Raw genomic sequence first — 27,860 nt, 5'->3', positions numbered from 1 at the left:
TTAGGGTTAGGGTAGGGCTAGGGATTTTTTTTCAAAAGTAAAAAAAAAAAAAGATGACGATATGGCGACTAGTGTTGCGCGCAAGTGCTCGCTACTTGAGTTTGCATCGGGTGCTCAGGAATGCACGGAGCATCGTGGGTGCTCGAGTGACATGCTCGAGTCTCTGCCCCATATGCTTCGTGGCCAAAAAAACCTCGCGGGGATTGCCTGCCATGCACGAGACATCCCTGCATGTTTTTTTTGGGTGTCTAATAACCATGAAACATGCGAGCGGGGACTCGAGCACACGCGATACATGCTGCATACCAGAGTACCCGATGCAAACTGAAGTAGTGAGCACTTGCGCTCAAGACTAATGACAACTTATTCAATATGATGACCTAATGTTATCAAATTCTGTGTCGTACCTCTGGATTCAAAATGTTCACTATACCCCTTGATAAAATCCTTGACAGGTGTAGTTTCCAAAATGGGGTCACTTGTGGGGGGGGGGGGGGTGTTCCACTGTTTAGGCACATCAGGGGCTCTCCAAACGCGACATGGCGTCTGCTCTCAATTCCAGACAATTTTGCGCTCAAAAAGTCACGCAATGCTCCTTCCCTTCTGAACTCTGCTGTGCGCCCAAACATTGTATTTTCCCCACATATGGGGTATTGGCGTACTCAAGAGAAATTGCCCAACAGTTTTTGGGGTCCATTTTCTCCTACTACCCTTGTGAAAATAAAAAAATTGGGGCTAAAACATTATTTTTGTGGAAAAAGTTTGATTTTTTAATTTTCACGGGCTCCATGTTATAAACTTCTGCAAAGCTCTTGGGGGTTCAGGGTGCTCACCACACATCTAGATAAGTTCCCTGAGGGTCTAGTTTCCAAAATGGTGTCACTTGTGGGGTTTTTCCACTGTTTAGGCAGATCAGGGGCACATCCGCTAAGTATTCAAGTAAATTTTACATTCAATAAGTCAAATGGCGCTCCTTCCCTTCCGAACCCTGCCGTGCGCACAAACAGTGGTTTTCCCCAACATATGGGGTATCTGCTTGCTCAGGAGAAATTGCACAACAAACTGCATGGTGCAATTTCTCCTGTTACCCTCATGAAAATGCAAAATTGGAGGCTGAAAAAACATTTTTGTTGCAAAAATGTGAAAATTTTATTTTTACGGCTCAATGTTCTAAACTTCTGTGAAGCACCTGGGGGTTCAAGGTGCTCACCACACATCTAGATAAGTTCCCTGAGGGGTCTAGTTTCCAAAATGGTGTCACTTGTGGGGGGTTTCCACTCTTTAGGCACATCACGAGCTCTCCAAACGCAACATGGCGTCCGCTAATTATTCAAGCAAATTTTACAAGTCAAATGGCGCTCCTTCTTTTCCGAGCTCTTCCGTGCGCCCTAACCGTGTTTTTTCCCCACGTATGGGGTATCTGCGTGCTTAGGGGAAATTGCACAACAAATTTTGGGGTCCATTTTTCCCTGTTACCCCTGCGAAAATAAAAAAAATTGGGTCTAAAGTAACATTTTTGTGAAATGTGACAACCTCTTGAAGCTCATCAAGAGAATGCCAAGAGTGTGCAAAGCAGTCATCAAAGCAAAAGGTGGCTACTTTGAAGAACCTAGAATATAAGACATATTTTCAGTTGTTTCACACTTTTTTGTTAAGTATATAATTCCACATTTGTTAATTCATAGTTTTGATGCCTTCAGTGTGAATGTACAATTTTCATAGTCATGAAAATACAGAAAAATCTTTAAATGAGAAGGTGTGTCCAAACTTTTGGTCCGTACTGTATCTCTCTGATTTAAGGGCATAATAATTTAAATTTTGAAAATTGCTACCAAATTTTCAAAATTGTTACCAAATTTCCGTTTTTTTCACAAATAAACGCAAGTGATATCGAAGAAATTTTACCACTATCATGAAGTACAATATGTCACGAAAAAACAATCTCAGAATCAGGGGGACAAGCTGAAGCAATCCAGAGTAATTACCTCATAAAGTGACAGTGGTCAGAATTGTAAAAATTGGCCCGGTTATTAACGTGCAAACCACCCTCGGGGGTAAAAGGGTTAATTTTTAAAAAAATTCTGTGGAAGCAGGGTTGAAAAGCAATGTCTGACTTTCATTTGTTCATTCCCATAGACTTTTAATTTACTATTACTTTTGTCAGATTCAAGTTATTTCTGTGACCATTGTGGGCTTTTCTTTCATTAAACTAGGGGTAGCAACAATTTTGACCACGTGTGTATATGTATAAATACATGTGTGGTCAGTACAAAGGACTAGCACATGACTTATTGCTTCCAAAGACCTTACAAAGGACCTGGGAGGTGCTTATTACGTGTGGAGTAAAAGCAATTCTGGAAGCTAGATAGGAAGGGGTTCTTTACAGTTAGACTGTGATATTCCCTTCTGCAATAGGTGTCAATGGCAGACACTATAACAGCATTTAAAAAAAGAGATGGATGCCTTTCTTGCACCAAATGGCATTATGGGTTCTAAAGAATCTAGCAATAAAGAATGCATAACGGCTAAAGAAAGGTTGAAGTTAATGGACCCCTGTCTTTTTTTTTCCAACCTATGTAACTACATAACTGTATACAGGTGCATCTCACTAAATTAGAATATCATCAAAAAGTAAATTTATTTCAGTTCTTCAATACAAAAAGTGAAACTCATATTATATAGAGCCATTACAAACAGAGTGATCTATTTCAAGTGTTTATTTCTGATAATGTTGATGATTATGGCTTACAGCCAATGAAAACACAAAAGTCATTATCTCAGTAAATTAAAATAATTAACAAAAAACACCTGCAAAGGCTTCCTAAGCATTTAAAAAGGTCCCTTAGTCTGTTTCAGTAGGCTCCACAATCATGGGGAAGACTGTTGACTTGACAGATTTCCAGAAGGCAGTCATTGACACACTCCACAAGGTCCCAGAGTTCCAATTTTCATTTGGAAATCAAGGTCCCAGAGTCTGGAGGAAGAGTGGAGAGGCCACAATCCAAGCTGCTTGAGGTCTAGTGTGAAGTTTCCACAATCAGTGATGGTTTGGGGAGCCATGTCATCTGCTGGTGTAGGTCCACTGCATTTATCAAGACCAAAGTCAGCGCAGCCATCTACCAGGAAATTTTAGAGCACTTATTTTTTAAGGTTGAAGGAAGACTAAGTTCATCTAATTCAACCCATAGCCTAACATGTTGATCCAGAGGAAGGCAAAAAACCACGTGGCAAACAGTAAGCTCCACATTAGGGAAAAAAATTCCTTCCTGACTCCATACGACAATCAGTCTGGTTCCCTGGATCAATGCCCTATCAAGGAATCTAGTATATATAACCTGTAATATTATACTTTTCAAGAAAGGCATCCAGGCCCTTCTTACATTTTAGTAGTGAATCACTCATTACAACATCATGCGGCAGAGAGTTCCATAGTCTCACTGCTCTTACAGTAAAGAATCCGCGTCTGTGAATATGATTAAATCTTCTTTCCTCCAGACGTAGAAGATGCCCCCTTGTCCCCGTCTCAGGCCTAAAGTAAAAAGATCAGTAGAAAGGTCTTTGCACTGTCCCCTCATATACTTGTACATAGTAATAAGATCACCCCTAAGCCTTTGTTTTTCCAAACTAAATAACCCCAAGTGTAATAACTTGTCTTAGTATTGCAGACCCCCCAGTCCTCTAATAACCTTAGTCGCTCTTCTCTGCACCCGCTCTAGTTCAGCTATGTCTTTCTTATGCTTCCCTCTGCCGACAAGCTTTTTGGAGATAGAAATTTCATTCTCCAGCAGGACTTGGCACCTGTCCACACTGCCAAAAGTACCAATACCTGGTTTATAAACAACAGTATCACTGTGCTTGATTGACCAGCAAACGCGCCTGACCTTAACCCCATAGAGAATCTATGGGGTATTGTCAAGAGGAAGATGAGCGACACCAGACCCAACAATGCAGACGAGCTGAAGGCTGCTATCAAAGCAACCTGGGCTTCCATAACACCTCAGCAGTGCCACAGGCTGATCGCCTCCATGCCACGCCGCATTGATGCAGTAATTGATGCAAAAGGAGCCCCGACCAAGTATTGAGTGCATTTACTGAACATACATTTCAGTAGGCCAACATTTCGGATTTTAAAAACATTTTTCAAGCTGTTGTTATAAAGTATTCTAATTTACTGAGATAATGACCTTTGTGTTTTCATTGGCTGTAAGCCATAATCATCAACATTAACAGAAATAAACACTTGAAATACATCACTCTGTTTGTAATGACTCTATATAATATATGAGTTTCACTTTTTGTATTGAAGAACTGAAATAAATTAACTCTTTGATGATATTCTATTTCAGTGAGACGCACCTGTACGTTTCCAGATTTTTTAAATATACAGCATTCAATTTACAAATTAAAGGGAACAAGTCAACTGGATTATGGACTAAAAAAACATCACATTACAGGCCTGTTTACTAGATCTACAAGCAGCATTCTTTTAGTTAGGGCTTGTGCAGACAGCCATAGATTCTCTCATCCTAGAGAATTGGGCCGATTATGCAAATGACACTCTGATCAGAGTTTGATCAGTGTCAGCATAGTGCATCCAATGCTCTTGGATGAGAGAACCAGAGCATACTGTGAGGAGAAGATGGAGAACAAAATTTCCAGTCTTCTCCACTGTGTCAGTGCGCAGAACTCGGACTGCACTCCGATATCATCCGAGTGCAGTCTGATGATTTCCACGCACTCATTGACTTGCATGGCCAAATGTGATCCGAAGTACTCGGACCGATAATATGGCTGTCTGCACCTGCCCTTATGCTATCTAATAATGAATAGTGCATAAAATTGACTTTTAAGGGATCGTTTACCGCAGATAATCTTTTCAAAGATGAATGATGTGTTCATAACTCATGACTAGGAAACAATGTCAGACAAATGTTTATATAGAACAAGAATGGTGAATGAAATGGTTGAATAGCGATCGCTACATCGTAACATCAAATATCGTGCTCTGTGTTCACACGGACAGTAACCTTATTTAGGACTTGAATTTCCACTCTTCCTTTTTGTTGGTCAAATGGCTGAAAAAACAAATGAACAATCTCCATTTACATAACACAATTTTTGAAAGTTGAACGAGAATTTTTGTCACTGGCCTAAACGATTTCATGCGCGATGAACAAGTATTTTTATATACATCGTTAAGTCGCTCAACCCGTTCACATTACACAAATATTGTGAACGATCAGATGGTATTGTCAGAATCTGTTGTTAGAGTCTGACGGATTATCGGCCAGCGTGAATGCACCTTAAGTCAGCCAAAACTCCCAATTTCATCTGGACCAGTTGGCTATGTTATGTGTATTACTACTGCCTTCTGACTCTTCTCCAACAGATCAGGTTGGGTGAAATTTAACATACTCAATCCTTGGGAATATACCCAAACACTTACTAAGGCGTTACAAACGGTCACAGCACAATTAAAGGGGATGGCTAGTACTGTTTTATTGAGGGCTTATCTTTAGCATAGGTCATCAATTTCTGATTGGTGGGTGTGCGACACTCGGCACCCCCACCGATCAGCTGTTACCGGCACCCCCGCCGATCAGCTGTTACCGGCACCAGCCAAAAGTTCTCACATGCTGCCGGAACACAGCAGCTCCGTCATTTGAAGAGCAATAAAGTCTGAGATCATATCTAGTGGATGAATCTGGGTTTCTAAGACGCCAGGCCAAAATTTTCTGATAAAATGTTAATAGCCAAATGAAAGCTTCTTAAAGGAGAAATTACAACCTGGAGGTGTACAGTCAATGGAGTTGTAATGTTTTGTAAAAGCAAATTCGATTTATATGAAACTCAAATAGTGTAAAATACTATTACAGCTGCAGTATGGAGAACAGTCTGAAAATGTGGCCGCAAGATCGAAAACATGGCTCACTTTTGTGCTATAATAAGTAAAAGTGAAACTATTTATAGAATTCATAATTAATTTTATTCCAGATTTTCCTGCATAATCTCTACCAGAGACAAGAATTGCCGTGACGTGGTGGGATGGCTTTTACATTATTTTGATCAAAATTATGTTAACTAAATACCCTTTATTATTTATCATTATTTTTAAGCACTGTGTGATTTATGCATTTACTTCCAGTTATTTGGGTATTTTGCTTGTTTTTGGTTTTTCTCTGTCTAGTGGCCTTATGTGAACATGCACATGTTATGCAAATACATGCACATCAATTTACGTTTCAGTTCAGACTCCCAGTTTTTTTCATTGCAGTTTTGTGAGCTTTAGTGCATTTAAGGGTGTGGCCGCCCTTTGTATGCTTCTACTAGGGGTTCAGTCTCTCTGCCCTTATCCATATGTATGTCACTTGACAAATGGTAAGGTTTTAATATTAGAGTAAGGACTGTCCCATAAGGGTGGCTGTGACGTGGTGGGATGGCTTTTACATTATTTTGATCAAAATTATGTTAACTAAATACCCTTTATTATTTATCATTTTTTTGCACTGTGCGATTTATCCATTTACTTCCAGTTATTTGGGTATTTTGCTTGTCTTTGGTTTTTCTCTGTCTAGTGGCCTTATGTGAACATGCATTTACATTTTGCATGCACATCAATTTAAGTTTCAGTTCAGACTCCCAGGTTTTTTCATAATCTCTACCAGATATTAGGAAAAAATGTCCAGTTCATAGGATCGGGAGATGTGAGATCACAACCTGTCTTTCCCGCACTGAATTGTATCCACATACTTTGCTCCATTTCTTTGAATGTGATGCAGCTATTGATGTTCAGGACCAGTTACCTCGCTAACACAAAGCTTTCATACAACTAACCATGCAGCCGAAGACAGAAGGTGTAAAAGTAAATGGTACCTGGGGCATCTCTTTAAGGAAGTCTGGAAGTTGGAATTCACCTTTGTAGACCTTAAAGACAAAGCAAATTATGACCATATGTATCACCATTAAATAAACTTCATTCAAGTTTCAGGCCACATTGCAAAAATAACTGCATTCCACGTTTTCTGTGGGTATCTGCACTAAAATTGACAGTACTCATGTGCACTATTTATTGATTTTTTGGATTCAGTTTCCAGGGTTTTTTTTAAGTGTTTTTTGGTGCATTGCATTTTTTAAAGCCGAAATGCCGCAATTACACACTTAAAAATGCAACTGAGATTTTACATGCACTTTTAGGGCTCCCCAACAAAGTTTATGGGGGAAAAGCTAAAAAAAAACCTGAATTCCAGTGTCTTAACACACAGAGGGCATGAGCATTCAGGATTTCACATGCGCTTTGCTTCAACTGTAGGAAGTCAAGAGGGCAATGAAAAACAAAAAAAGGGCTTTCGGTAAACTTAAACAAGAAGGCAGAGAGGAAGCGCTAATATCTTATAGGGAAAAAAACAAAATCTGTAAGAAACAAATAAGAATAGCAAAAGAGGAGACAGAGAGACTAATTGCCAAGGAAAGTAAATCGAATCCCAAACTGTTCTTTAACTATATAAATAGTAAAAGGATTAAAACTGATGGAGTTGGCCGATTGAAAAATAACCTGGGTAAAATCATAGAGGGCGATGAGGGTAAAGCAAACCTACTCAATAGCTTCTTCTCCACTGTTTTCACAAAAGAAAACAATTTATCGGAGGAAATGCAGAGTGATAAAGTAAACCCTCCGCTAAATATCACCCACCTAACCCAGGAGGAAGTTCAGAAACGCCTAAATAATATCAAAATAGACAAGTCACCCGGCCCAGATGACATACACCCCCGGGTACTAAAAGAATTAAGTAATGTGATAGACAGACCGCTGTATCTTATATTCAAGCACTCTTTATGGACAGGGACTGTCCCACTAGACTGGCACCAAGCAAATGTGGTACCAATATTCAAAAAGGGGTCTAAAAGTGACCCTGGGAACTATAGACCAGTCAGCTTAACGTCTGTTGTGGGTAAATTGTTTGAAGGATTTCTTAGAGATGCTATTGTAGAATATCTTAATGATAATAACTGTCTAACTCCATATCAACATGGATTCATGAGGGATCGCTCCTGCCAAACAAACCTGATCGCCTTCTACGAGGAGGTGAGCTCACAGCTGGACCGGGGAGAGTCAGTGGATGTTGTATACCTTGACTTCTCCAAAGCGTTTGATACCGTGCCACACAAAAGGTTGGTATATAAAATGAGAATGCTTGGTCTGGGGGATAATGTGTGCAAGTGGGTAAATAGCTGGCTGAGTGATAGAAAGCAGAGGGTGGTTATCAATGGAGTAAGCTCAGGGGGTGTCAGGGTTACTAGCGGGGTGCCTCAAGGGTCTGTCTTGGGCCCTATATTATTTAATATATTTATTAATGATCTAGTGGAAGGGTTGCATAGTAAAATAGCAATATTTGCAGATGATACTAAACTTTGTAAAGTAGTTAATACAGATGAGGATAGGGCACAGCTACAGGAGAATTTAGATAAATTGGGGAGTTGGGCCAAAAAATGGCAAATGGGGTTCAATGCCGATAAATGTAAGGTCATGCACATGGGAAAGAAAAACAGCAGTCACCCATACATATTAAATGGGAAACCGTTGGGGAAATCTGACATGGAGAAGGACCTGGGCGTCTTGGTTAACAGCAAATTAAATTGGAGTGCCCAGTGTCAGGCAGCAGCTGCAAAGGCAAATAGAGTCATGGCATGCATCAGAAGAGGAATAGGGGCATATGATGAGAACATTGTTCTTCATCTGTATAAAGCGCTGGTAAGGCCGCACTTAGAATATTGTGCACAGTTCTGGGCTCCGATGCTCAGGAAAGACATATTGGAGCTAGAGATGGTACAAAGGAGGGAGACTAAGGTAATAAAGGGAATGGAGGGACTAGAATACCCAGAGAGGTTGTCAAAATTAGGCCTATTTACGCTGGAAAAGAGAAGGCTTAGGGGAGACCTCATAAACATGTATAAATACATCAGGGGGCAGTACAGAGATCTCTCCCATGACCTGTTTATACCAAGGATGGTGACAAAGACGAGGGGGCACACTATGCGTCTGGAGGAAAGGAGGTTCCTGCACCAGCATAGAAGGGGATTCCTTACGGTCAGAGCCGTGAGACTCTGGAACTCTCTGGGAGAGGAAGTGGTGATGTCCAACTCACTTAATGAGTTCAAGAGAGGCTTGGACGCCTTTCTTGAGAACAATAAAATTACATCTTATGCTTAGTGATAGTTAATTAATCCAGGGATTTAATCTGACGGCCAGATTGGAGTCGGGAACTGAATTTTTCCTCAATGATGTAAATTGGCCTATACCGCATGGTTTTTTTTTGCCTTCCCCTGTATCAACGCTGCGGAATAGCTGCAGTGCACAAGAAATAGGCTGAACTGGATGGACGCTTGTCTTTTTTCGGCCTTATAAACTATGTAACTATGTAAAACGAGATAATTTGAAGCGGCCGTGGTATGCTTTAAATAGTACAAAAAGTGACCAAAATGTAAATAGTGAAACACAGTAAGAAGCCGTTGGCTTTTAGTATACATAGTAATCCCTGTGCAAACATCCGTCACCAGAACCTGAGTAGGTGCCCTCAACATGGAGAACGCTGCTCCATCTGTATTCCATCACAAACGGTGTGAGATGCCATCAGAGAGAAAACATCTGTATATACAATAGGTGCAGTGATCACGCAGATGGTACCGGATAGGAATATCCGCAGAAGGAACACAACATTTACTGCTCAACCGCCTTATAAATTTTAATCAGCTGACTAATATCTTCTGACAATTGAAATGTGAGCTTTAGATGAGCAAACATGACATTGCCCAGTCACAGGTTGGCACTACCCTCTAGAGTTTGCTCAGTCACCTATTATTTGCACTTTTAAGCAGGCCTTTAAACAAACATTTACCAATGCAAATGAGCTTTGAAAAGCTAGCTAAATTTAAACAGCCTGTAACCCAGGGAAAAAAGCAAATATACAGAATATCAGGAAGGTTTAGTCACAACTGAATGCATTTACTAATGGCAGCTCAGAGTGTGTTGTATTCCTGGTGGAAAACCTTATCAAAGGGGTTTTGAACCTCTTCCTCAGACAAAGACATAAGGAAAAAACATTGCTGTTATTTGTATTTGAGGGGTAACCTTACTCCTTGTAGAAATTGACATGTTAGACCTGGGATGCCAGTGTGAGGAGACTTATAAGCCATGCAATGCTCCTCTCGGAAATTAATTATGCAAATTTCCTCTTCAGAGAGGAAGAGGACAAGAATCTTAGCTCCACCTATTGGAAGTGGCAATCCTAAAAGTCAATATTGATCCTTCAATAAGCCTTGCCATATGACTTAGGATAAAAGCCAAACCAGAATCTCAATTTGCAGATATGGTGTTTTGGGGTGTTGCCCCTCGTAAGTATGAGATCTGATTTGGCTGTAGGAGAGGCAATGCTCCAAAAAACCGTGTCTGCAAATCCGATACACCGTGTCTGCAAATCCGAAACACCGTGTCTGCATGCAAATCCGAAACACCGTGTCTGCATGCAAATCCGAAACACCGTGTCTGCATGCAAATCCGAAACACCGTGTCTGCATGCAAATCCGAAACACCGTGTCTGCATGCAAATCCGAAACACCGTGTCTGCATGCAAATCCGAAACACCGTGTCTGCATGCAAATCCGAAACACCGTGTCTGCATGCAAATCCGAAACACCGTGTCTGCAAATTGAGATTCTGGTCTTGGCTTTTATCCTCTCATATGGCAAGGCTCGTTGAAGGGTCGATATTGACTTTTAGAATTGCTAATTCCAATAGGTGGCACTAGAGTTCTAATCCTCTTCCTCTCTGAAGAGGCAATTTGTATATTTAATTTCCCAGAGGAGCATAGCATGGCTTATAAGTCTCCTCACACTGGTATGCCACAAGGAGAAACGTTACCCATTAGACCTGTCATACAGCTAAATCAGATCTCATACTTTGCACTGACGAAGGGCCGTACCCCGAAACACCATGACTGCAAACTGAGATTCTGGTTTGGCTTCTATACTAAGTCTTATGGCAAGGCTCGATGGAGAGTCGATATTGACTTTTGTGATTGCTACTTCCTATAGGTGGCACTAGAGTTCTAGTTCTCTTCCTCTCTGAAGAGACAATTTGCTCGTTAGTTGTATGGATTATCTGATGCGGTCACGTGTGCAGGTACATTTCGTACTAACATTCTGTTTTATAACATTTCACAAGGATTCATCATTTCCACATATATCGTTGTAGTGATCAAAATTTTATAAACATGTTTTGATGGCTTTCTGCATTTTTTTTACATGGATCCTGATGTTACAGACAGAAAATGTTCACAAATGTTATCCTGTGGGGCTGGCAGGTGGCTTACTTTGGGAACGGAAAGCAAACAGAACACTGGCATGGAGGAGCAAATATGGATCATGACACAGGTAAATCACAATTATAGAATGATCACCAAAGACAAGTGGCCAGGAGAACAGCAGTAAGGCTATGTGCCCACGATGCAGAAATGCTCCGGATTTTTCCTGAGCGTTTCTGCATCTCCCTGGCAGAAAAAACGCATGCGGATTGTACATGTGTTTTTCCTGCCAGGGACATGCGGATGTGAAGCGTTCTTCACATGCATTTCTGCATGCGGGTTATCAAGCGCTTTCCAAGAGATTTTAGCATCAGTTGGAAAGTGCTTGACAACTTGGTCACACTATATAAATCCATGCAACCGGCAAGGATTTATATAGTGTGACCTTAAAGAATGGTAAAAAATAAATATATACTTACCTTCTGATGGCCCCCGGTGTCCTGGTCTCTGCTTGCCGTCAGCTCGCGGTAGATTTAAGGACCTGCCGACATCAGCGATCGCGTGACCCGTCACATGACTAAATGACGTCATGGCAGGTCCTTTAGTCCAACGCGAGCTGCCGGCAAGCCAAGACAATGACGCCGGGGGCCATCAGAAGGCAAGTATAATATTTATTTTTTATTTTATTCTTTTTTTTTCAGGTTCTATGGTACCCAGGTCTGGAGGAGAGTCTCCTCTTCTCCAGACCCGGGTACCATCCGCACATTGAAACGCATGGATTCCGCATGTACAGATCCAGTGATGCGGATTCCATGCGTTCTAATGCAAGTCAATGGCGGTGAAAACGCAGCGCTTCCACAAAATAATTGGTAGTGCTGCGTATTTTTCCGCAATGATAATCCGCAGCGTAAATTTCCGCAGCATGTGCACAGCGGATTATCATTGGGGAACATGGCAGGCCTTCTACCAAGCATTTTTTAAGCGTTTCTGCAGCAGAATTGCCGCTGCGGAAACGCTTAAAAAACGCATAGTGGGCACACAGCCTAAATCAATTTGCGCTATTGGTGTACATACATGACAGCACTAGTAAAAACGGCATACCCTAAGCAGTACCTGCTTTACAGAAGACAGAAGAGAAGTCCTACTGCATGTAGAAAACTAGAGGGTCTTAGGAATTTTGCGGCATCCCATTGGTAAAGCACATTTGCAGACATATGAGGAAAACTAAGTCATAAAAAATCTGCAGATGGCACAAAATGATACCCTGATAATAAACCAGTTATCCATCAGTGACACTAGTGCAGTCAAAGAAAATGTACCATATTAATGTTACGTCTATTAATTCTAGAAGACTTTTAGATAGGTCAGATCTAGCGTACACTGTAGAAGGAATGAAATGGCACTCGCTGTCATTGTAAGAGGCGACATTTCACTTCTGTGACAGGTAAGTACATGAGGTGTAACAACTCTGACAGGTAGAAAATGTTTAGGAGACATTCACACCTCTCATAATAATTGGAAAATGTATTTTAACGCTTTCGATCTTGCTGCTGGCCTTTACTGCAGTGCTTTATGTAAGTTTATTCCTAAATACAGCCAAAAAGTGTCAAATAAAGATATCTGTGTATATGAAGAGCATTATAAAATCTGTACCATATTCGCAGATTAAAGACAGTCGGTGAATAACACTTTTCCTAAGGCCTTGTGCTGTATTGCATGTCACATGCAGCTTTAAGGGAGTCTGTCACCAGGTTTTTGTCACCTAATTGACAGCAGCATTATGTAGAAACAGAGAGCCTGATTCCAGCGATATGACTCTTACTGGGCTGCTTCATGTAGTTTTGATAAAGTAACTATTTTATCAGCAGGAGAATTATCACTAGATGACTAGTAACCCTGCTGCCAGATAGTCCTCTATATTCATGAGCTCTGTATAATCCCACCACTGATTGTCAGATTTCTATGTACTCTGCATAGTACTCTGCATAGGCAGAAAGCGGCCAATCAATTGTGTGGGCGGGGTTATACAGAGAACTGAGAGATCTGCTGCAGATAAATCAGGGATTTTATCAAAACTGCAGCAAACAGACCAGTAAGTGATACATCACTGGAATCAAGGTCTCTGCCCCTATATCATGCTGCTCTCATATGAGGTAGCAAAAAACTGGTGCACAGCCTTTAATGACAACCATAATGAAGTTACAAGCCTAAAGCGATATACACATCTCTTTAATGTACTTATACAGTATACCACCCTCTGTTGGAAGGATAGTTCTGGGCGCTGTGACCTCACTTATAGCGCACACACCACACGCTCTGCTTGTGACTGGGCCAGCAATACATTGGCAAAGTCTTTACAAACAGATGAAAAATAACTAATTAAACTACCCTAAAACACTATTAAACTCCCTAATTAAAAATAACAGCTTTATTATACAATCTTACACCCCATATTGCCTCAGCAAATAAATCAAATAATTGAAATTTACATACAGAGAGATGGCGACCAACCATGCGGTATAAAGCTTATCAAAAATATGCCGTGATCACAGGAGAAAATCTCAGCAGGCATCAAATGCATGTTATGTATTGCTATATACATCCTTGTATATCAATCAGTGGGTCATAAAAGAATAGGGCCCAAAGAATAGCAGGTTCAAATAGTAACAAGCTGTAGGTTTCCAGGAATAACTACAAATGCTGCCCCTATCAGGCTGCAGATGTTGGCATTTGAGAATACAGAATGGTGCCCTCACTTCTCATCAACTAAACCCAAGACATCTCTAAAGTAAAATAATATCTCTGACACCCTATATCAAGTCCCACAATCTAGTTATTGTACATCTACTACTCACTGTGCTGATAAAAAAAGAACAGCCACAGAATACTTCTACTGAGTCCTTATGAGCCATGTCTGGAGTGCCTGTATCAATGAATCAATGGGGCTGCACCTACTGCTCCAGGCATGAACGTGCAAGACTTCAAAGACAATGCAAGTGATGTAGTGTTGGTCCAGAGCATCAATCTGAAACATTGCTCTGCTTTTGTATTATACTCTTTTTCTACAGAATCTTCCTCGGGGTGATCTCAAACATTGGTGAAAGAAACCCCTTTAATCTTCTTAACTAGTGAGGGGAATATCTGGACATTTCTCCAAATCAAATTATACATGATATCTATATAAAGTATATTCTTGTGACACCCCACACATGTATGGAAATGGCTCTAGCATCCATGTATGCTCCAGTAATGACACCACTAGATGTTCCATTAACCCAATATAAAACACCAACACTAGCATCTTTGACCTCTCTGTTCTTTCTGCTCTTAAAGCAAACATGCCTAATCGTCAAACACGATTAAACCATTATTAGGTTATAGAAACTTATTTCTGTACTAAAATTATGTGCTTCTTGTACCACACAAATGCACCTATTTGCAAATCAACTTCTATACCACCGCAGACAATATGCAAGTTTATCCGGACTAGTCCTTTGGGACATTTACTCCTCCTGGACTAATCTTCTCACAGTAGCTTTAATCACACCTAAATAACGTTCTGCTCATGTCTTTTATCAGCCCCTGAACTATTATGCGTGCATGTAAAAACGTATCTGCCAGGGCAAATGCAGGGAAGCCGAGCATACAGTCCATAGCTTCATCAGCGCACTGCACACGATTCAGTGTTCATGCTCTCCTGCCCAGTCCACCACCACAGAGGAGCTTCACATGGTGCCCAGAGTAGGTATGGGCCCTAAAGCAGCCCTAGCTCTATTATGCACACCGTTTTAATAAATCTGCCCCTCTTAGCCACCTTTCCTTTCTATGTATACATTTTACAAAGTGGATGACATTTTATCAGATCTCTCTACTGGAAAAAACACGTAACTAGACCAGCAGTCTAGCATTTAAATCTGAATTTAGATTGAAGAACTTACACTTTGCTGTGCAACGCCCCATGCATAACTTGATTTGCTTCTCTATGTTCATCTGAAAGGTTTTATGAAATACATTTCATTGACCTATAGGCAAATAATCTTCAATCTGAGATGATCTGATCCTCAAAACCCCTGCCAATCTACAGAATGAATGGGCTGTACCTAACTTTGGGTCACGAAGGCCCCTTTATTGTAAATACTCTTCATTCTCTTGTTCTACTGTAGTCTCGAAGGTGGGCTATTCACAGATTAAATACTTACGGCACATCCTAACACCACCCATCAGTTACCTATTGTACTGAATCCCTGTGCCATCTCTCGTCACAGATATAAATGCATTTCCCATAGAGAATAATGGCTGATTGTGTAACAAGGATAATTTATTGCAAGCAATGCTGACAAAATTTCCACAGAAGAATACCTATAGTATACCAGCGATTCATGGATTAGTTAGCAGAGAAGAAAGATAATCTAATTTAAGGATTGGTTGAGTAATCTGTATAGTAGTAACCTCCAAATATATTTAAAGGAAACCTGTCACGTCCTATTTACTATGTAAACTGCCCCCATAGTGCTGTTAGTGATGAAATGTGAGTCACTAACAAGCTTTTTTCATTAAAATCGGTGGTATTTTAATGATTCTGTAACATTATATACACTTTGTCCTACCTGCTGTATTCAGTCATAGGGGTGTGATTCTCTCATTCAGTCACTGCTGGCGCTTCCCATGTATTTGAGTACTGCTCCTGGCAAGCGCTGATATTTATGGGGCACATGCGCAGTTTTACATGTCCTGCGTGCGCAGTGAGGCTATGTACGTTGCAGCTTCACTGCACATGCGCTATGAACTGTGACTCCCCGCGCGTGTGAACTACACAGCCTCACCGGCACGCACGAGGACCTGAAGCTGGACATGTAAAACTGCGCATGCGCCCCACAAATATCAGCGCTCGCCAGGAGCAAATTTCAAATACATGGGCGGCACCAACAGTGACTGAATGCGGCGCCCGCCCCTGACTGAATATGACGATCACACCGCTATGACTGAAATGGAGCAGGTAGGATAAAATGTTATAGAATCATTATAATGATCTAGGAATCAAGAAAAAAAGCTTGTTAGTGACGCACACTGCATCACTAACAACACTATGGGGGCAGTGTAGATAGTAGATAGGTTAAGTGGTAACAAACAGCAGCCATTGTGACCATTCCTGACACCATACAGCTGGCGCCATCTATCTGACCCAGACGGTTGGTATCAGCTTCCAAGAACTGCTGAGTGACTGGGTACATGCATTTGATGATGTCGCCCTAAACATGTCTACTTGGCCCACTTTGATAGGTATTGCACGTCGGGAATATTCCACAAGCTCTCTCGCTTTGGAATCGCTCTGATCTAGCCATCACAATTTGGTGCTTCACAAGGTCATTCTAATCCTTGCCCATTACGCTTGCCCATTTTTCACGCTTTCAACACATCAATTTCAAGAACTGACTGTTCACTTTCTGCATTGTATAACCCACCCCATGACAGGTGCTCAGATATACCGTGTCCATTTTAGGACAAGATCAGATATCATTCTGATGTTTGATTTTGATGTCAGTTTGAGGCTAAATACCCTGTCTGAGAACTGATTCTGACGAGTGACTTTTACAACTGTAATAATAATAAAAATAATAATAAAAAAAAAGTAACTGTTCGTTGATGGGACTTGAACCAAAAATTCTGTGTCCCAAAGCCAGTGCACTAACCACTAAGCTATTAACTTAGTTATGAAAACATTGGAGATCTATTTGGTTATATGATTTTCACACATCAGAATCAAACATCATTTGAATTTGGCTTGCTTGCAGTCTGTACATAAGTCCCAATGAGGTTTAGACAAGTTTGCACTGAAAATCATATAACCAAACTTGTCTAAAACTCATTGGAACTTATGTACAGACTGCAAGCAAGCCAAATTCAAATGATGTTTGATTCTGATGTGTGAAAATCATATAACCAAATAGATCTCCAATGTTTTCACAACTAAGTTAATAGCTTAGTGGTTAGTGCACTGGCTTTGGGACACAGAATTTTGGGTTCAAGTCCCATCAGCGAACAGTTACTTTTTTTTTATTATTATTTTTATTATTATTACAGTTGTAAAAGTCACTCGTCAGAATCAGTTCTCAGACAGGGTATTTAGCCTCAAACTGACATCATTCTGATGTTTGATTTTGATATCTGATCATGTCCTAAAATGGACACTGTACAGATAGTGTTCTTCACTTTTCAGTGGTTTTCTGAAGATTCAGTTTCTGTAGTGTCACTGACTAAGCCTGTTTGCTGACTGTTAGTGACCTCAGTTTGCCCTGAGGAGGGTCTGCTACCTGCTGTGCCATGCTTCTACTATAGTAATCTGAACTATACTGAGAAGTTCAACAAGAAGATTCCTTCAGTCAAAGACCATACAGCCTTGTGGTGTGCGTGTGGGAATAAGTGGTAGCCAAACCTATGCTACCTTAGTATTAGGCTATGTTCACACGTGTTTTTTCTGCTGCAAATTGGCTGTTAACTGTTCTCTGGCAGGAAAACAGCTGAGTAAAAAACTTGCGTATTTGCTGCGTATTTGTTGCGTTTTTTTGACCATCCATTACTTCCTATGGGTGAAAAAACAGCAAAAACGCAGGTGCATTTTCTGCTGCAGAACCGCTGAAAGAAGTGACATTGCTCTATTTTCCAAATACGCAAGCAAGGCAGAAAATATGCGGCAAACAAAAAGCAACATGTGGGAACAGAGAATTCTGGTTTCTCATAGACTTTGCTGGTACTGCAAAACGCACCTGAAAATTTGCATAAAAATCTGCTGCAAAACACAACATGTGTGAACATAGCCTTCGGCAACGTTCAGTATTTGGTCAGTATTTCACATCAGTATTTGTAAGTGAAAATCAGGAGTGGACCAATCAGAGGAAAAGTATAATAGAAACACGTCACCACTTCTGTATTTATCACCCACTCCTGGTTTTGGCTTACAAATACTGATGTAAAATACTGAAGAAATACTGAACGTGTGAATGTGGCCTTACACTGGATCTCAGCTTCAGTAGTTTTTACTTTTCAGAAGAAACCCTGAAGCTAGATACAAAGACCAAGCTAGTAGAAATCTGACAGCGCTTTAATAATATATGATTTGATATAAAGGCTCACCACATCCATAGTACATGTAGAGGTACCAGGCTTAGTGTGCGATAATGCTTCAGCAGACCGTCCGCTTCACAAATATAGAGAAAAAGAGCGTCAAATCCAAGGAATAAAATAATGGAATCTTCTTTATTGCCTAACAAAAGTGGATTAAAAAAAAAACCTTTGCAATGTAATACATTCACGATAGCCATGAAAGGCTGACATGTTTCCAGTGTAACAGTAACCCCTTTACTCATAGAAAAGATTTACATGGTAGCCTTGAAAGACTGGCAAATTCTGATGTAATTTTAAGTAAGCGCATTATTGATACACCGGAAAAGTGGCTATCAGTTGAACCTAATCTATTGCAACGGTTTTTATCCATTTTTGTTATGCAATAAAGAAGATCCCATTATTGTATTCCTTGGATCTGTCGCTCTTTTTCTCTATATTAATAATACATGCCTTTACACAGCGCAGTCATCGGATGTGCACCTGTAAAAGTAATCTCGATAATCTGCTCCTGCCGCAAAGCTGGAGAGGTCAGAGTAAAGAAGTTTATATTGTAATGTTACTGCATGTTCACAGCAATTAATTAACTTTATGATGAATGATGGAAGTGGAATCCGTGCTATTGACCTTCTACTTATTACATATCTCATGGTGACCGATAATCAGAAGGCAAAGGCCATCAGGAGGGCAAGCAGTGGTTATATGTCTAGACAAGAATGTTACTGAGCATGTGGCCAGAAAGTCTATAGATAGCAGTCCTCTTCCTGCAAAAAAAATAATTCACAAGGGTAGTGATACCAGAAAAAGCCCTTATGAATATGTATTTTCATCCACATGTATAATAACCAAGCAGGAAGAAATATTTTCATTAAAGTTCTTTCCTACATGCAAAAAAATAAATAAATAAAAATCACTGGTTTAAGAATTTTGGATTAAAACAAAAAAAAAAAAGAATGCTACATAGTTACAGAGTTGATAAGTATGAAACGGACCATTAAAGGGGTTGTCCGATAAACACAATAAAACTTGTGGATCGGTGGTGTCTCACCGCTGTGATCCGCACTGATAGACAGAAGGAGGAACTTTTATCCCCGTTAGAATGGGGCATACGTGACCGCTGCTCCATTCATTCCCTAAGGGGCTTCCGGCTTTATCCGGCAGCCCAATATACATGCAATTGTATACATTTTTTCTTTTATTTTGTTATAGAGCAAAATAATATACGGTAGTTAGAAGATCCCATAGTAAAGGTCAAACTTTACTCAGATCCATTACTTTCTGCAGCCGGCCACTTATAACGAGTGAGTCCAACCTGTGCAGCCCTCTTACAAGATTTACATGAGGAAAAGAGAAACTATTAGGGCAAACTAAACATTCACTACTATGTCAGGATTTAATTCAGTAATAGGATGTTTTCTTATGAAGAATCCTCTAAAGAGCTTCATGCATTTTAAACATTAGTAATGTGGTTTCTGTGAGAGCTCAGAGCTGTAATATGACCTTTTCAGAATGAAAGGTACAGCAACAATGGCCTTCTTGTTAGGCCAGGCTTGTCTTTGTCTTCCCACACTATACAGTCTGCAATGAGGTCTGCAGCCAAGGGGAGGTGTACACTACACTACTTCTCTTTCATCCCCATAATAATGGTCACATTGAACATTAACCGCTACAGAAGGTATAAAAAACACCCAACTGAATTATGTGAGATGAGAAAAAAAAAGACAGGCCAAAAGATCCAGCAGCAAGTAGCCATTTACAGATGGAGCAGAGCTGGCCATAGATAAAAAAACAACTACATCTTGTATTTGGTGTGATCACCATGATTTTTAAGGACAGCACCAAGTCTTCTAGGCACGGAATGAACATGTTGGCAACATCTATCTTTTTCCATTCTTCAAGAACAAGTTCTTTTAGAACCTGGATGCTGGATGGAGAGTGATGCTCAACTTGTCTCTTCAAAATTCCCCATAGGTTTTCGGTTGGGTCCAGATCAGGAGACATACTTGGCCACTGAATCACTTTCACCCAGTTCTTCTTCAGAAATGCAAAAGATGTAAGTTTCGGATCATTGTCATTTTGGAAAACTGCACGTCTACCAAGGGCACAGAATGATGGTAGCCTCTTCTCTTTTAATATAGAGCAGTACATCTGTGAATTCATGTTATCATCAATAAAATGTAGCTCCCCCACACCAGCAGCACTCATGCACCCCCACATAATGACACTGCCACCACCATGTTTCACTATAGGCACCATGAATTTTTCAAAATTATTTTTTCTAAATGCATGGTGCCTACAGTGAGATATCTGTTGCATTTCTGAAGAACAAGGTGAAAGTGATCCAGTGGCCAAGAATGTCTCATGATCTGAACCCAATCCTACATCTATAGAGAATTCTGAAGAGACAAATTGAGCACTCTTCATCCAGCATCCAGTCTGTAAAAGAGGTCATTCTTGTAGAATGGAAAAAGATATATGTTGCAATATGTCACCAACTTGTTTATTCCATGCCTAGAAGATTTAGTGCTGTCCTTAAAAATCATGAAAGTCTTACAAAATACTAGATGTACTTATTAAATCAATATACAGGTGCAAGTTGTGCAGTGACTGTGCTAACAAACAAATGCAGCATCACACTACATGAGATAAGCCATATGTCAACGTTGAATACAGTATATGAATTTTGAATTGCATCACTGCTATGTAGATTACCGTATATTCATTGAATTTACATCGAGAGCACACAAGTGCTAAGTACCTCAGTCCTACCTGCCCTTCAGATTTGTAGACTTGGCCAAGGAGAGGCAAGTTTAAGTCTGAGAGTGTAGGTTCCCAACAACGGAATTCGCCTGGCCGTAGCTGATGAACACATGTCAGTTGACCAATATGTGCGACAAGTTCTTCAATTCTATATTAGGCTGTGTGCCCACTATGCGTTTTTTAAGCGTTTCTGCAGAGGCAATTCCGCCGCAGAAACGCTTACAAACGCTTGTTAGTAGGTCTGCTATGTTCCCCAATGATAATCCGCATGTGCTGTGCACATGCTGCGGAAATTTCAGCTGCGGATTATCATTGCGGAAAAAAACGCAGCGCTACCAATTATTTTGCAGAATCTTGTCGTTTTTGCTGCCATTCACTTGCATTGAATCGCTTAATATCCGCATGTGCACATGTAGTCATGCGGATATTAAGCGATTCAATGCAAGTGAATGTGCGGATGGTACCCGGGTCTGGAGAAGAGGAGACTCATCCAGCCCCGGGTACCATAGTACCTGTAAAAAAAAGAATTTAAAATAAAAAAAACACATTATACTCACCTTCTGATGGCCCCTGGTCTTCTATCCAGTAAGTCTTGGCTCCCCGGTGGCTCGCGATGGAGTAAAAGGACCTTCCATGACGTCATTCATTCATGTGACAGGTCACGTGACCGTGTGACCTGTCACATGACTAAATGACGTCATGGAAGGTCCTTTTACACCACCGCAAGACACTGGGGAGACTGGAAGCATCGGAGGAGACCGGGGGCCATCGGGAGGTGAGTATAATGTTTTGGGTTTTTTTTACCATCTTTATTCTTTTTTTTTTAACTAACTTGGTCACACTATATAAAAACCATGCCGGTTGCATGGATTTATATAGTGTGACCAAGTTGTCAAGCACTTTCCAAGTGATGCTAAAATCACTTTGAAAGCGCTTGACAACCCGCATGCGAAATCGCATGTGTAAAACGCGTGACAAACGCTGGTCCCTGGCAGAAAAAAAGCATGTAAAATCCGCATGTACAATCCGCATGCGTTTTTTTCTGCCAGGGAGATGCACAAACGCTCAGGAAAAATCCGGAGCATTTCTGCATCGTGGGGACATAGCCTTACAGTATGTAGCAGTAATGCAGTTCAAAATATATATTCAACATTCACACATACCTTATTGCACTCAGTACTGCTGAATTTGTTTGTCTACATGTACATATTATACATAATATATAAGCATACATACAGTTTCTCACACAGACATTTAAAGGGAGTTTGTCACCCCCAAAATTAACCCTAGAATGCATGACCATAAAAATCTACACTTTCACATACCTGGGGCCTTTTAGGCCCGTATGCAAATAACATGGAATAACTCAAACAAAAATGACAAACAACTATATACCCGAGGAATACCTAGAGTTTCAAAATTCTAACTAAAGTAATCTTGCAGAAAATAGAAAACAATTAACAGGGCGGGCCTGCGAGGCCCCAGGTATGCGTTCTAGGGTTATTAAACCACTTAAATACAGCTGTGTAGAGGACTTAGCTGCAATAAAGATTTTAGCAGTTTAGTTGGTAAAATATGATTTCTTTCATTTGCAAATGAGATGGCTTTGGAGCACCTTTGGTGTGGCCAAGAGCACAGTACACAGTTATGTTCCCTCAATTTACATACTGAGCACTTTGTCATATCTGAATTGCCAGAGCTCAAGCGAGTGTTGCCTGAACTCAATCGGTGGCTCTTCACATATGCACAGAGACTGCAGGACCCCAGGTGCACCATACAGCACCTGTCCTAGGCCGCTGCACCATACAGCACCTGTCCTAGGCCGCTGCACCATACAGCACCTGTCCTAGGCCGCTCCACCATACAGCACCTGTCCTAGGCCGCTCCACCATACAGCACCTGTCCTAGGCCGCTCCACCATACAGCACCTGTCCTAGGCCGCTCCACCATACAGCACCTGTCCTAGGCCGCTCCACCATACAGCACCTGTCCTAGGCCGCTCCACCATACAGCACCTGTCCTAGGCCGCTCCACCATACAGCACCTGTCCTAGGCCGCTCCACCATACAGCACCTGTCCTAGGCCGCTCCACCATACAGCACCTGTCCTAGGCCGCTCCACCATACAGCACCTGTCCTAGGCCGCTGCACCATACAGCACCTGTCCTAGGCCGCTGCACCATACAGCACCTGTCCTAGGCCGCTGCACCATACAGCACCTGTCCTAGGCCGCTGCACCATACAGCACCTGTCCTAAACCGCTGCACCATACAGCACTCAATCAAGATATGACAAAATGCCCAGCATACAAAGTGAGAGGGAGTAACGATGCACTGAGCCCTTAGCCGTGCCAAGGGTGCACTGAAGACCCCTCATTTGCATGTAAAATAAACAGTTTTTTTCTGTCAACTAAACCACTAAAATCTATACTACAGGTATTATTTTTAGAAGGGCGAAGTCCCCTACATACCTGTATGAGTGATTTAATTAGAATTTTGGAGGTGACAGGCTCTCTTTAAGAGGTAGTGATTCTTTATCAGTTTCAGAATACATTCTCACACATTTGTTAGAAAGGTTTTTCTGCAAATTTGTGGATCTTTTCAATAACAATGCAGTGGATTTAAAATCCAGAATACATGTTTATTTACAGGCACATTGTTTTGATACAGTGTGTGAAGGAGATTTCTTAAGGGGGTTGTCCAATCCAAATCAATGAGTATGCAGTCACTCTGTGTGACTGCAAACTTATGAATCCCCCCCAACGCATGCACTGTGCGCTTCGGGGATTCGGCGGTTTCTGAGCTGGGACCGGAGGGTGAGTATGAGTTATACATACTCCCAGCCACGGCCCGCCCAGTGGGCGCGGCCTCGCTCCATACACTTGTATAGAGAGCGAGGCCACGCTCACTGGCCGGGAGTATGTATAACTCATACATATCCTCTTGGTCCGGGTCAGAAACTGGCTTCATAAGTCTGCAGTCACACAGAGTGAATGCAGGCTTATCGATTTGGACTGGACAACCCCTTTAAAATCTCATCCACTTTGCTGCTGCTGTAATATGCTGCAGATTTTCCGCCTACAAATCCTGACTAAAAGAAGCAGCACTTTCACTACATATGGACATACAAATGTATCAAATAGCATGCATTTCCAACAAGGGAGTAGATTTAAAAGAATAGTGTACTCCAAAATGATCCTACTAAAACACAACGTTAAATTTTATGCTATTTATGTGCCTTATTATCATGAACACTTTCTATCCCTTCTCTGTTAAGTGTTACAGGTCGCACAGACAGATGCTTTTAATTGAAACTCCCAATTCTTGATACAATACCAAGCTACTGAATCCGCTCCTTGGGGAGGGGAGATGAAGTAACCAGGCATATTTCCCGGCACTTCAAACGCACAAGTCACAAGGTTCGTTATAATTAGCTTGATAGACGCGCGAGCGCCTCACTTCAGAGCCTGAGAGGTACTGGATAATAACGTGTACAATAAATATACAGGAGAGGAAACTTCAATCGCTCTGGAGACAAAGCAGGGAAGACAACTCCACCCTACAGAGAGTCAATGATAGTGATGTCCAAAGAAGACGTAGCACAATTGTGGAGAGTGGACGTTGCTCAAGTGTTTGCAACAATATCAAGCATTTCAGCTAATTAGTATATATTTTGGCCATGGTAACAGTGTAAGACAATTAGGATGCAGGGAAAGAAAAAGAAAAGGATTTTTCACATATATAACTGGATTGCTCATACAGAGCAGTGCCCCCTCCTTGCATTTAAAGGGGATCCTATAATTACAGCCTTACTATATGACCAAATCATGTGGACATCACCTCTTTATATGCTCGATGAGGATCTCATGGCAAAACCAGGGCCAATAATTCAGAGTAATCTTCCTTTGCCGCTGGGGCAACCTCTTCTCATCTGGGCAGGCTTTCCACTAAATTGGGAACACAGGGTTGGGCACTCCTTTTGGGAAATGTGGTATTCCTGCTAATCAGGGTTTCATATAAAACTGAAACAGCCGACAATGTATTTTTTCGAATAGAAATATGTTTATCCAATAAAGTGCAACAAATGCAATCCAGTAAGGATATATACAGAAAATACTTCACTTCTGATACATACTGTTACCTTAAACAGATATTGTGGTTGATCCACAGGAGAAACTCCCATATGCTGAGACACTGCAAGGAGGAACAGGACACCTACACACCTATGCGATGCTTTGGGGTTTCATTTATTATAAGGTATTTAATGGTTCTTAGCCAGGACACCTAGTAGGCGAGTCAAACTTTTTCACACCATTCAAGAAATCAATTTCGGGGGACACCAGTTTGTCTACACGTAATTTCATGATGAAGAGAGGTCCTAGGTTTTGCCATACAGCTGGAAGCAAGGAACACTGTACATTATCACTGCATACTGGAGAAGTAATACTACCCTACACTGTATTGAAGCATCATAGCAAAAACCATCTGTCTCAAGCATTAGATACCAACTATTATTACTCCCAGACCACTTTTCACCAGGGCTGTGGAGTCGGAGTCATGGACTCTGAGTTGGTGTCCATTTTGGTGGAGTCGAAGTTGGAATCGACTCCAACTACTAAAATATATAATAAATTGGGTACAGTAGTTTGTTGGGAATATTTTTTTCATAAGAATTTGGGAAAGTTATGAAATGTCCGTTCTATTCCTGATCTAGAATTTTAGCTGAGAAAAATGTGTCCTACCTTAAATTTATCACTTAAACATGAGCCATGTATGAGGGAGTAGGAGTTGGAGTCGGTGTCATGGAAATTGAGAAGTCGGAGTTTTGGCTTACCGACTCCACCGCCCTGCTTTTCACAGTGCTCTCTTGTGGCAAGAAAATTACCCATACAAGTGTTTTGTACTACATCACCCTAAAGAACCCATTACAATAGGTTTCACCGGCAATTAATAACAAGCTAGACCAAATATATATAGTCCCTCACTGCTACCTCACACCTGGCAGGTTATATAAAATGGGTAGATCCACCACTGCAGATCGCCATAGGTGTGGGAAGAGGCGGCAGATTTTATACATCTGATGTGTTATTGCCCTCCTATTGCGACTTTTGGAAGGAGGTCATAGCTGTTCTCATCGAGATCATACAAGGCCCTGTACCACTCTGCCCTAAGGTGTGTTTATTAGGAATCCTTGATGAGGAGACCTGGCCTCACTACCCTCGCACTCTTCTCTAGGAAACATTATTTTTGGATAGCAAGGCTATCTCCATGAGATGGATGGATATAGAAGACCCCCGCGGAGACGGTGGCATATAAAAATAGACATTGTCCTCAAAAAGTTGGTAAGGTATGGAAGCCTTGGTTTGATTCCCCCTTGACTCATATTAGTCCCCAGGCGATGAGGAGTACTCTCTCATAATAAAGTATGTGATATTTGGTGCCTGACATGGGTGTCTTGTGCTTTTGGTTAAGATATTAGACCTATGGTATGTTAAGGGCAAAGTTAACTTTGCCAGACAGTATGAGAAATTTCCGCTGCGGATTATCATTGCGGAAAAATCCGCAGCACAACCAATTTGGGCGCGATTTCGCCACGAAATCGCGCCCATTGACTTGCATTGAACCGCATAACATCTGCATGTATACACATATGCACTGCTCAAAAAAATAAAGGGAACACTTAAACAACAGAATATAACTCCAAGTGAATCAAACTTCTGTGAAATCAAACTGTCCACTTAGGAAGCAACACTGATTGACAATCAATTTCACATGCTGTTGTGCAAATGGAATAGACAATAGATGGAAATTATTGGCAATTATCAAGACACCCTCAATAAAGGAGTGGTTCTGAAGGTGGGGACCACAGACCTCATCTCAGTACCAATGCTTTCTGGCTGATGTTTTGGTCACTTTTGAATGTTGGTTGTGCTTTCACACTCATGGTAGCATGAGATGGACTCTACAACCCACAGAAGTTGCTCAGGTAGTGCAGCTCATCCAGGATGGCACATCAATGCGAGCTGTGGCAAGAAGGTTTGCTGTGTCTGTCAGCATATTGTCCAGAGGCTGGAGGCGCTACCAGAAGACAGGCCAGTACACCAGGAGACGTGGAGGGGGCCATAGGAGGGCAACAACCCAGCAGCAGGACCGCTACCTCCGCCTTTGTGCAAGGAAGAACAGGAGGAGCACTGCCAGAGCCCTGCAAAATGACCTACAGCAGGCCACAAATGTGCATGTGTCTGCACAAACGGTTAGAAACCGACTCCATAAGGCTGGTATCAAGGCCCGCCGTCCACAGATGGGGGTTCTGCTCACAGCCCAACACCGTGCAGGACGCTTGGCATTTGCCACAGAGCACCAGGATTGGCAAAGTCGCCACTGGCACCCTGTGCTCTTCACAGATGAAAGAAAGTTCACACTGAGCACATGTGACAGACGTGACAAGAGTCTGGAGATGCCGTGGAGAGCGATCTGCTGCCAGCAACATCCTTTAGCATGACTGGTTTGGCAGTGGGTCAGTAATGGTGTGGGGTGGCATTTCTTTGGAGGGCTGCACAGCCCTCCATGTGCTCGCCAGAGGTAGCCTGACTGCCATTAGGTACTGAGATGAGATCCTAAGACCCCTTGTGAGACCATATGCTGGTGCGGTTGGCCCTGGGTTCCTCCTAATGCAGGACAATGCC

The 27,860-nt window shown here is 41.5% G+C and overlaps 1 protein-coding gene across 9 annotated transcripts in view; it reads right to left on the bottom strand.

Annotated features, from left to right (window-relative positions):
* The window catches only part of TPST1 (tyrosylprotein sulfotransferase 1), a 224,825-nt gene that overhangs the window by 25,009 nt on the left and 171,956 nt on the right, over positions 1-27,860 (bottom strand). For 6 of the 9 annotated variants that reach the window (XM_073664951.1, XM_073664950.1, XM_073664957.1 and 3 more), the window contains exons 4-5: positions 6,874-6,924; positions 5,028-5,075 (exon numbers count right to left, since the gene is read on the bottom strand). In XM_073664951.1, coding sequence (XP_073521052.1) covers positions 5,028-5,075; positions 6,874-6,924 — 99 coding nt within the window. Of the gene's footprint in view, positions 1-4,862; positions 4,909-5,027; positions 5,076-6,873; positions 6,925-27,860 lie in introns of all 9 variants that reach the window. The other 3 variants (XM_073664966.1, XM_073664967.1, XR_012282314.1) reach the window with 2 other exon arrangements.

Source organism: Phyllobates terribilis, unplaced genomic scaffold, assembly GCF_046119375.1.
Source record: "Phyllobates terribilis strain yellow unplaced genomic scaffold, ASM4611937v1 Scaffold_2__4_contigs__length_985480577, whole genome shotgun sequence".
Taxonomy (NCBI): domain Eukaryota; kingdom Metazoa; phylum Chordata; class Amphibia; order Anura; family Dendrobatidae; genus Phyllobates; species Phyllobates terribilis.
The sequence above is the reverse complement of the archived record's forward strand: the minus strand, read 5'-3'. Positions and strand labels throughout refer to the sequence as shown.